Genomic DNA, 11,668 nt, shown 5'->3' with positions numbered 1-11,668 from the left:
GGATGGGGCTGTGTTGAGAGTAATGTTACCAGCGTTGAGAGTGTGAGGAGGCTGCGTATCGATCCCGCTCTCACAGCCATTGCGGTGCACCGGGCTACACAGGGACCTAGGCAGCGCTGGGGCCGGGCGGGCGGCCGGGGTAGCGTCTCTGGGGCTCGGGACCGAGCTAGGGCTGCGTGCCGACTGTGACACCGGTGAGTACGCGCCGGGGGCCGCCGGGTCGGCCGGGCGCGCTCGCCCGCTCTCTCGCAGCCGGGCGGTGAGCCGGTGCTGGCCGCCGTGCCGCCGCCGCTGCCTGGCCGCGGAGCGCGGGGTAGCGCTGGCTCTGGCTCCGGCACACAAAGGCGAGCCGAGCTGTGCTCGGGAGACCCTTCCCTGGTGGAGAGCCCCCCGGCCGGGGCGGGGCGGGGGCGCCAGGGGCGCGGGCGGCGGGCGACTTCGGAAGCGGGGCGGCGGGAAGGAGGGAAGGAGGAAAGGAAGACGGGCGAAGACAGCCGCCCGGGCGGGGAGCCGCGGTGACCAGGGGTCGCCCGCCGTGGGGGGCGCGGGCCGCGCCGTGCCCCGCCGTAAGCCGCTTACGGTACCTCGCCGTAGCCATCGCTGCGGCGGCGGGGCAGCTGGCGGGCACAGGCGCGGCGAGGCGGCGGGGGGCTTCGGGTGGGCCACGCCGTGCTGCCGGCCCCCGGTGGGCCAGCGGGGAGCGCGGGGGCAGCGGGGCGCGGGCCGGGGAGCCGCTGGCCCCTCGGCCGCCCGGCTGTAACATGGCTGACGGGAGCCGCGAGCGAGAAAACAAGGCGAGCGGCGGCGGAGCAGAGAGGCGCTCGGGCGGGCGGGGGCGCAGTTCGGGGGAACTTTTTTTTCGCAGCCGCCGCCGCTCGCCCGAGCGTGGGGCCCGTGGCCCAGGGTGTGCGGCTCTGCGGGGAGCGGAGCGAACGGGGGTCCCCGCCGGGGCTCGGGCAGGCGCTGGAAGCGCGCCGGCCTCGCCCCCCTCAGCTCCCCGCTCCCACCCACCTCTCCCCGTCTCCCCCCCGCCCGCCCTCCCCCGGCTGCAATGGCTGAGCGTGTGCGCCAGGGTAGCGGGCGCGCTCACACAAAGGGAAGGGAAGGGAAGGGAGGAAGGAGCCATGTTCTGTGCGCGGCGGCGAGCGCGGGCGACGCCAGCAGCGGCCATTCCGCACCGCCCAGTCGCTGCCGCCGCCGCGCCCCCGCGGGACTGGGGTCGCCGCCCTGCCCTGCCGCGGTCCCTCAGCGGGGGTCCCGCGGCGTGGCCTGCCCGCCGTACCGCGGGAGGTGTGGTGGCCGGGGAAGGGGGGGCGGGCTGTTCGGTCTCCTCAGCGCACAAAATGGAAGGAGGCTCGGCGGCGGGTGACCTCCTCCGCCAGGAGCCTGCGCCATGGCGGCCGCCACCGCCGCTGCGGCGGCGCAGGCCTCGCCTCGCCTCAACGGGCAGGCCTCATGGCGGCGGAGAGCGGGGCAGGCCTGGGGCGGCGCGCCCAGCCGCGGGGGCACGGGGACGACGGCCGGGAGGGCGCTTTGTCCCGGGGCTGCGAGCGCTGGCCGCGAGCTGGGGTCGCCGCCTGCGGGCAGCCGCAGCCTCGGCTGCTGGCGCTGGACATGTGCTCGCTGCCCGTGGGCTGCGAGCCCTCGTGTGAACGCAGAATAAAACTTCCACAGCTCCTTCATCATAACCAGACTCCGGTTTTTTCTTATTCCCGTATTTTATTTCATCTTGTCCTCCTCCCCCATCTCCAGCAGGTCTTTTAAGGGACTTGAGAAGTTTTCTGAGCCCCCCTCGCAGGGGAAGCGTCCAAAATGGCGGGAAGGAGGCTTTTAAACGCCAACTCACTGTCGCAGCGCCGGGGTTGCGGTGCTTACTCCTTCCCACAGCCCGTGGAACACCCCTGCTCCGGCCCTCCCGCTGCCCCCCAGCCGCTAGGCGAGCCCCGGGTGCCGGTTGGCTCTGGAAACATCTCCATGGCACGCGGGAGCTGCTTCTGGTTCTTCAGCTCTCTTGTTTACTTGATAGAAACTTCAGACCGGACGTGTTTAGTCACAGAGCAGAAATCTGTTTCTGTCTGTCCGCCAAACCGATAGGAAATACTGCTTCTGTGGCAACACGGGCAGGCGGTGCGTGCCACTCGTTTCTGTCTTAAGCGTATCTTTCAGTTCTTGCTGAAGAGCCGAGTTTTGTCAGTGTGCAAGTGGCTTTTTCCAGGGAGCTATGAAAAAATACTCTGAATGTCTGACTTGGGTGTGAAAGTTCCAGGAAGGTGTTTTTCATTCCCTCTCAGTCCCTGAAAGAGTCAGATAGTTTTTGTGAGGAGCAGCTCTGCCATTCGTATGTAAATGTTATACTTTCAGCATCCCTGGCTTGGTTATAACATGTTTGACTGAATGTGGTGTTTCATTCCTGTATTTCTAGGTACACATACAAAGGGTATAGGCTTTTGCAGTATACATAAAAGGAGGGTGATAATTTATGGCATACAACATTTAAAAGAATAATACACATATTTTGTAAATGAGCATCCAAGGCCTTGAGGGGAGGGGACATAAATGTGGGCTGTAGGAAGAGAGAATTCAGTAACCCAGAGGGCCAGCTGAGACAGGGTAGTCTGGTACTTTTTCCCTCCTTTCATTACAATTTATTCTTTTCAAGCATATGATTGATACACTAGCAGTAATCACCACAAACTGCAGTCTCCACTGCAGTAGTTGCCTTCAGATTGCTTAGAAAGGGCATTTTTATTTGCAGGGGATAGGCCTGCATATTTTGAAGGCCCTTTGAGATGTTAGGTTTCTTGTGTCTAGGTCACCTCAACCAGCGATGGCAGAAATCTTACGTAAATTATCTGAAGAGAAACTTATTCCCATTATATGATCCCAGAATACTGCTCCGACGGGTTGTGTTTGGCCTGATCCTTCATTGTGGCTTATTCTTCCCACCTTGGTTTGTAGAAAGTACATGTTTTAAAGATGTCTTTTTCACTTTGTTACAGAAAATCGTCCAAAATGGGCAAAGGCGATCCTAAGAAGCCGAGAGGTAAAATGTCTTCATATGCCTTCTTTGTGCAAACCTGCCGGGAGGAGCACAAGAAGAAACATCCAGATGCTTCAGTGAACTTTTCAGAGTTCTCAAAAAAGTGCTCAGAACGGTGGAAGGTAGGAATAACCACTGGGGATCCATGTTGGTATCCCCTGATCATTATTTTTATCAAAACCCTAAGTGACTGCTCTGTGTGAAACTACTCAAGACTGTAAGTGATTTCTTTAAAAGTTCAGGTTTTAGATAAGTATGAAGTGCAGTTACAAGATGAGTGGTAACAGTCCACTGTTCTTGCCTTACCTTTAGCTCCCATAACTCACATTTTTGAATGGACTTGGATGTGCTTTTGAATCTTAATGTACCATTCTGATATTTATGGGTCCTTTCCAACTTGACATACTCTGTGATTGTAATTGCCTTCCAGACTATGTCTTCTAAGGAGAAAGGGAAGTTTGAAGATATGGCAAAGGCGGACAAGCTTCGTTATGAAAAAGAAATGAAAAACTATGTACCACCTAAGGGGGAAACAAAAAAGAAGTTCAAGGATCCAAATGCACCGAAGAGGCCTCCGTAAGTAAATTTCTAGTTTTAGCTTATCTAGTTCAGGACCATCGTAGTGGAGTGTATCTATAAGATGATCATATTATCCCGATTTAGGAGCTTCAGAAATACAAAGATGACATTGATTTTCCTGACCAGTAGCATAAAGATGGGTTGAAATTTTAGTTAGAAATACTAGGTCTTTACTTCCAAGCTCATATGTTACCAGAGCTGGAATCATGTCAGCCTCTGAAAGTAGGTACAAAGAACAACAATGTGTAGTTCAGATTTTTTCAATTTCTGTTAAGAGCATAAATTCTAGTATAAAGTGGCAATGAAATATTTCAAGGCCTGCTCTCGTCACCTGCGTGAGCAAAGTTTTTGATTGGCAGCTCACTTAAAATTACAGCCTTTTACACAGAACAGGTTAGAGTGATGATCTTGACAGAACCAGCTTGGAGAATTAAAACTTCAGTCACTACAGAACGACAACTGACTATGGATTCACCTCCTATTCAACATCAGTACTTGGTAGCAATACAGTTTTCGTCTGTGTATGTATTAAGTGGAGCTAATGCTGAAAGGAACAGGGAAGTTCCAGTAGAAGTGAATGTTCTTACTTGGGCTGATGCTGTCATCTGAAAATATTAAGTTTTGTAACAAATAATGCAGCTTCTCTATCTTTTAACAATTCTGACATAAAATTTCCTCCTCTGGCATCATTCACTTGTTTTTGAGATGTTGTCAGCAGATGGTATGGCAAAATTTGCCCTTCTGGGGTCCTGCTGAAAATTGGACCAGATGTGTGGCATTGCTTAAGAAACAAGGATGCGTTAAGTTTTTGAAGTAGTTTGTTCAGTTTTAATGCTTTCCATTGTCATTAATGTTTGTCTCGCTTGTAGGTGATTTTCCAAAACACTTAAGAAAAAGCACCTGGGGTCACAAAACCTTAAGTCTAAAATTAAAATATTTTCTCTTTTTTTCCTCTTTAGTTCGGCTTTTTTCTTGTTTTGCTCCGAGTTTCGTCCAAAAATCAAAGGAGAACATCCTGGTCTGTCCATTGGGGATGTTGCAAAGAAACTGGGAGAGATGTGGAACAACACTGCTGCAGATGATAAACAGCCTTATGAAAAAAAGGCTGCCAAACTGAAGGAGAAGTATGAAAAGGTAATATTAACATTTATGGAGATGTTTTGGGGAGGTCAAGCCTTAATTTTGACTTTTTTTTCTCATATACTCTCATACTGCAAATGATAATATGTCAATGACAAATTTGATTGTATTTGTTGGAAAATACCCTCAAAATAAGGAGGCCTGAGGTTTGTTACCATAACACTAAGTTGCAGTCCCTTATGTTGAGTTGTTTGCATTCATCTGTAGTTCAAGATCATTAGTGATGGCTTACCAGATGCCATGGTGTCTGTCTCATTATTAAAACCACAGGTCACAGCAGTATCTGGGTTCAGGTGTTAGTATTAAATAACACAAGTAAAGAATAAACTGATTCTCCCTAATTTTGGAGGGATTGATGAGCATCCCTGAATGTTAAGATTGCTGATACACAGCTTTCTTGAATTTATTCTTGGGATAATGTCAAAGCACTAAGGAGATACTAATTTTAGATGTGTTTTTTCCAGTACCCCTTTCTAGTAATTAAACATAGTTAATAAACATATGAAGCAACACATCATACAATTTCTTAGATTATTAAAGCTGAATCCCTGCATCATGATGGGAGCTGTGGAACTCCTTTGCACACACAGGGTAGCACTTGGTGGTTTTATTTCCAGAGGCAGATTCCTATCCCAACACAAGGAACCTAAGGGAGGAGGAGACCTGTCTTAGCATCCCCACATGATGCTTTACAATGGATCAGCAGTCACCTATAGCTAATGTATACCACATATATATAGCCATTTGCGTGCTGTGACCTTCCTCTGGTATTTCTCCTGCTGGCAAACAAAACCACTTTAAAATTACAGCATTTTAGGGATCAAGGTGGCTCCTTTGAGTCCTAATTATGTGCTGGAGAGGAATTGCAGATCTCGAAGCTTTCCCACATTGTCCTTCCTGTGCAGCTTAAACTCTTCAGCATGGTAATTGTTTATACGTACAGCCAAGGCAACTCACGAGAGACTTTTAAAATGGTAGAATTATTAATCTTTATTCCCAGGTATTGATCTCCACTAGTACTGCCTGTATTTCTTAGAATTACAAATGGAGTTTCACTGCTTGACTTGGTGGATATCATATCTTCTATAAATCCCATGCTGAGCTTTGAGGGAGTCTGCAGGAACTGAGATTAGTGGTGTAATGTTTGCTGGGTGGGGAATACTGGAAGTTTTGGGCCATCTGCATAAATGTGTTGACGTTTCTCTGTTGTTGGTATGTTTCAGTCCTGTAGATTGATTCTGTTACGTAATTTTTTTTGTTACTTTGGCACAAAGTTGGGAAGTCTTCACTGCTTTTCTGACCTGGCCTTCCAGGTACAGTTTTGATTTCCCTGTAACAGGAACTGAATTTTGTGCATTATAAATTGGAATAAATTTATTGCATGCAGAAGGTGGCACTGTCTACCCTTTAATCAAGTTCTTATACCTTCTTATTTTGTAAACTTCAGTTAGGCAGAATTCTGTATAACTGCTCTTCACTGAGGTGTAACATTGTGAATATTAGGACATGTCATTCCAAGATGTTCTTGATGGCTAATTACAATCCCGTGCTTCAAACAAGGATTTTCCTGTGCCTTTCCTTAGCCATTGTAGAAGGTAGGGCTACAAAGGGACCTTAAGAGGTCTCCCTACTTCATTTCCTTAAGGGACAGTGGGCTCAGCTGTGTTTTTACAATCTGAGGCAGCAGCTTTTCCAACCTGTTCCCAGAAGTCTTAACAGCAGAGGCTCCTCAGTGTGTTCCAGCTTGCCAGTATCAGTTCTGTGTTAGAGGGTTCCCCTTTCTCCATCCTTGGGCCTTAACCCCCTTTATAACTGCAGGTACAGTGCCCAGTCCTACCCCTGTGGATGTGGAGAAGGGGCAGATACCTTGGGGGGCTTCATTTAGAAGTTGCTCAGAGCACTTGGCTGGTTACATCTTTGAGATTCTTCCTGCTTTTCTCCTCCAAGGATATTGCTGCATACCGGGCCAAAGGGAAGGTTGATGCAGGCAAAAAAGTAGTTGCCAAGGCTGAGAAGAGCAAGAAGAAGAAGGAGGAGGAGGAAGATGAGGATGAGGATGAAGAGGATGAAGATGATGAAGAAGAGGAAGAGGAGGAGGATGAAGATGATGATGATGATGAATAAGTCTCTTTTAGAGCAATTTCTTTCTTGTCTATAAAGCATTTAACCCCCCTGTACACAACTCACTCCTTTTAAAGAAAAAAAAAACAAAACAAAACAAAATTGAAATGTAAGGCTGTGTAAGATTTGTTTTTAAACTGTACAGTGTCTCTTTTTTTGTATAGTTAACACACTACCGAATGTGTCTTTAGATAGCCCTGTCCTTAGTGGTATTTCAACAGCCACTAACCTTGCCTGGTACAGTGTGGGGGTTGTAAATTGGCATGGGAGTTTTAAAGCAGGTTCTTATTGGTGCACAGCACAAATTAGTTCTACATGGGGATGTAGTTCCTTTTTCATCTTCAGTTGTCTCTGATGCATCATAAAAAATAATTGTTGTTCTGTTAACTGAATACCACTCTGTAATTGCGAAAAGGAGAAACAAGAAAAGTTGCAGCTGTTTTGTTGACATTCTGAATGCTTCTAAGTAAATACAATTTTTTTTTATTAGTATTGTTGTCCTTTCAATAGGTGCCCTTGGAAAATCATCCTTTTTCTCTTTTTTGTTTTTGTTTTTTTTTGAGGGGAACTCATCTTTTGCTTTATTGAATACCCGTATGGGATCATGGGAATATTACAGTTTTCATCTTTCATATAACCAGCTGATAAACAAAGCTTTGATCTGCATACCCTGCATAATCGGGATAGGGTAAGAAAAGAAATACGTAGGCATATGATGAACGAATATTCTTCCATAACTGGAAACAAACCAACAAAAAATTCAATCTCAACAACCTGAAACTTGCTCAGATGTTTGTGAAATGTAATATTCTATTGAGTTGCATGAGTTTACCAGTCTTGGAGAGTTGAGAAGTATAGAGTTCAATTTTACAGGAATGGAATACTTGGGGGGCGAGGGAGGGCGGGGAGGGAGGGAATGTTCAATTTTGTCCTAGAAGGACCCATAGGAAGAGCATATGCCCGTCTGGTGTGGAGACATTTACAGGTGTGATTCCGTTACCATGTAATGGAAGTTGGATTTGTAAATCTCTGGACACTTGCGAGCGATGACCGTACCTAAAATGTGTAAAGTTAAAAGCATGAAACTACCATATTATTTTTTGGTGACAGGTCTGGTGATGGCCACGGGCTTTATACCATGAAACTCTCCTGGTAGCAAATGGCCCACAAGAAATGAATTTTCTTTCTAAGATTTCTATAAATGGTACCATTATTATTTGTTAAATCTATGTAAATTCATATTTGTATTCTTGAAATTCTAGTTTTAGCCCTTTAAACAAAGCTGTATATTGTCTCAAATTGAAAATGAGATAAGATGTATTTTTCCTGTTAGGTTTTATACCGCACTCTTGATGTTTGCCCATTTTTAAGTTAAATATAGCTGTATGGAAAAGTACATTTTATTAAATTTTGCATTAAAAAGTGAAATGTTTATGGTATACCAACAATGTCTAATTTGGTCAACTATAGTTCTCTTCCAAAACCAAAGCTAAGGGGTTTTTTGCATATTTAGTAAAACTTCAAGTGCTGGCAACTGTAACTATTTTCACATATACCTGCTTACCAGTTTGGGGGACAATTTGGCAATTTTGTGGTTACAAAATTATGGTTCTCTCAAGTGCCAGTGTTTAAAAAAAACAAAAAAGGCAAAAAAAAAAAGAAAGCATTCTTGTAATTTTACACGCTTTTGTGATGGAGTATTGTTTTGTTATACAATTTTGACTTTCAGATTCTTATTTCAATTTGCATTTATGTATAACTTCAGGAGAAATATTGAACATCTGAATCCTGGATGATACTAATAAACTAATAATTGCAGAGGTTTTAAATACTTAGTTAAATGGCTCACTTAATATCCTGAGGGGCTTTTTTGTGTGTGTGTTGATGTTTGCAGCTATGTACATCCCTGCTTTCTGTTCAAGGCAGAAGAGCAATGCTGTCCACAAGGTCTTGGGATGGAAAGCTTAGGACAGTTTTTTTTTCCTCCTTAAACTGCGTATCAACCTTTCAAATGCTCATGACCAATTGCAAATAAATTTTCTTGTGCTGAAGGGTTTTTTTGTTTCCCCAGGTCGTCAGAGGAAAGTAGACGCATTTCTTGTTCTTGGAACAAACGTGCTTAATGAGATCCCTGTAATGTTGTGCCTTTGTTCTTGGTGCTTGATGCTGACAGAAGTAACCTAGAGGATTCAGCTGATGTTAAAAGATGAGTAACAAGCGCTTCCGCAGCAGCCAGGCAGGGTGTTTGCTGTGACTGTTGGGGTTAGCACATTGATAACAAACAGTATGCTCAAGGCTGGAGAGGGTAGGTAATACAATCATTATAAACTTTGTGAGGATGAGATCCCCCCCCCCCCAGTGCTATGCTGCAGGGGTGGATGGTAGCTGGGAGGTGCACCGAAGACTGGACCTCTTCAGAACGGCTGTGGCTTTCTCATGAGCAGTTGGTACATGTCTAAATCAACTGAGCTTGCACACGTGTATTGGACTGAAGTCTTGTGTGTTCCAGAAAGCCGTTTTGAAACAATGAAGCTACTGTTTCTAGAGGGGAAGTATCACAGGTAGATTAATTCTTATAAGATGAAGTTTTCAGAGCAGTTGCTGGAAGGGATGTCCCCTTTCTCAACCTGTGGTCCTCTGCGAGTTCCAGCTGTTATTCCTCTTGGTTGAAATTCCACCTCATTCTGAGCACCCATATGTCCAACTTGGCTGCTATGGGATTGCTTGATCCAACGTCAGTTATTGCTGACGTGTACTTGAATCTACCTCCCTGTGGTTTGTAAAAGTTGGTGCTTGCTGAGGGATAATGAATGGTGAAATCGCAACCATTTTGTGGTGATTCCTTATGAGGGAACTGAGTAGCACTGGCATCAGTGTTAACATGAAAAGCATTTCCTACAGCTTTAACCTTCACATAACGTACTTGATGTAGAACAAAAAAGAAAGAGGGTTTTCCTTTTCTAAACAAAGATTGGTTTGGAGATAACTTGAATGTTAATAAGTGGCAGTTATGCCTTCAATGCCAAATGAAGCTATAATGATTTCATGGTGGTTTATCTGAAGTTGGTTCTGAACAGAGCTGCAATTGCAGCCACCTGCTTTCTAGGTATGCTCTGTAGTTTTGAACTGGTTTAACTAAGTGTACAGATGGTGTTCATCCCTTCTGCTGTGTGTTCAGTGATCACACTGGCTCCAGCAAAAAGTTGAGCTTAACAAAGTGTGTCTGTCCCAGCAGACTTGCTGCTAGAGGCCTGAAGGAACAGCTAACCAGTGGCTGAAAGGATTCCTGCAGCTTATTTAGGGTGATCCTGGCCGGGAGCCCCTTTACACCTCCTTTTATTGGTGTATCAAGCCCGTCAAGGAGAAAAGGCTGAATAATAGCTGAGTTTAGGCATGCTGGAAAGCATGGAGATGGGTTTGAAGAACTCCATCAGAAGAGGAGCTGGGTGGACTGCAGCCACACCTTCAGGTTCTCTAGATGGGTGATAAGCCGAGCTTGAAAAAGGCCTCTCCTAATTCTTGCTAGCCTAAGGGTTAAGCCTGTTAGAATAAACATTCCCGTTCTGCCTTCCTGGCTATGCCTGACAGAAGATGAAAGGAATAAAGTGGATGGATAGCGTTGAGTTAGAATACATTACTCAATACTGAGTCTATCAGCAACAGGCAAGATACAGAGATAATACAAGGAGCAATTAACATTCACCATTTCCAGACTCTGCCTATAGCAGCTGAGCAGCTACAGGCTTTTGGGACACAAATGTCTGGATTGTTTTGTCAGTAGCAGTAAAGTGACCTGTATCTTCAAATAGCATTCCTTCCTTATGCTCTTCAGCTTACCATCACCTGGACTTGAGTAGAGGCTACAGATCCCATCGTTTGGGGGGTACTGTAGAAGAAGACACTGATGTGTAGCATTTTCCTTTGAAAGATGCAGTTGACAATGTTTTAGCCCCTGGAATACCTTGATGTTTGACAAAGGTGCTGGTTTAATGTAGTGCCTGAACATAGGTATTTATTGATAAATTCTCCTCAGCCTTTGCTACTGCATTGCACCCTACATTGAAAACCACTCCAAATGGTTTTAGTTTAGTTTAGTTTAGAATAGCTTCACTTTAAATTCACACCAGCCTTTGCTCCAAAGTAATGTACTTGTGGGCAAGCTGTCAGACTTCCAGTGTCGGAGTAAAAGTGGAAGAAAAGTAAATCTCCAAGAGGTTTATAATGTTTTGCAGAAGATGTCTTACATTTCTCTGTGTGTCATGCTTTGGCTTTTCTTTTGACAGTGCTTCAAGCAGAAAAACAAAGATGGATTCTTCCCCCCCCCCCCCCCCCCCCAGTGAATTTATTATTAAGAATGAAGGTCAGATTGCTCTTAGGGCTGCTTTGTGCTCTTGAAAAATACAGTGCAGCTTCTGCTTCGAGAGCACCTGATTTTGAAATCAACCTGGCTAAAGCAATTGCTATTACAGGTGACCCACAAGAGAGACAAGCCTTCCCTTTTGCCACTTTGGGATGGAATGAAAAGACCAAAGCTATAAATTAGCTTAGTCTACCTGTTTGCTATGTCAGAAGCTGAAGCCCTCCCTGCAGCAGCAGTGCTTGAGCTCAAGCTGAAGAGTGAGAAGTTAGAGGAGCAAGATGGGCAAGTGGGATGTTCAGCTACTCTTTTTGAAATCTTGCTTATATTACTAAATCATGTTTGAATTAAATGATGGACATTTGGCATAAAGGAAGTTCCATAAAGAAATGCTTCCAGCAGTCTTTCATTTATTAAAGTGGCAGAAGCTC

General features: G+C 45.7%; 1 protein-coding gene across 1 annotated transcript; it reads left to right on the top strand.

The window, feature by feature from the left end:
• Positions 1-8,709, top strand: HMGB1 (high mobility group box 1). Its single transcript, XM_034073365.1, has 5 exons — positions 1-194; positions 3,000-3,162; positions 3,471-3,616; positions 4,579-4,753; positions 6,707-8,709. Exons 2-5 carry the CDS (start codon positions 3,013-3,015, stop codon positions 6,881-6,883), a joined length of 648 nt encoding a protein of 215 aa, XP_033929256.1. The 5' UTR covers positions 1-194; positions 3,000-3,012; the 3' UTR covers positions 6,884-8,709.
• The last annotated feature ends 2,959 nt before the right edge of the window (positions 8,710-11,668 follow it).

The sequence above is a fragment of the Melopsittacus undulatus genome, chromosome 2 (genome assembly GCF_012275295.1).
Source record: "Melopsittacus undulatus isolate bMelUnd1 chromosome 2, bMelUnd1.mat.Z, whole genome shotgun sequence".
In the NCBI taxonomy this organism is placed as follows: domain Eukaryota; kingdom Metazoa; phylum Chordata; class Aves; order Psittaciformes; family Psittaculidae; genus Melopsittacus; species Melopsittacus undulatus.
Note: the sequence above shows the minus strand (reverse complement) of the source record. Positions and strands in the feature narration are given on the sequence as shown.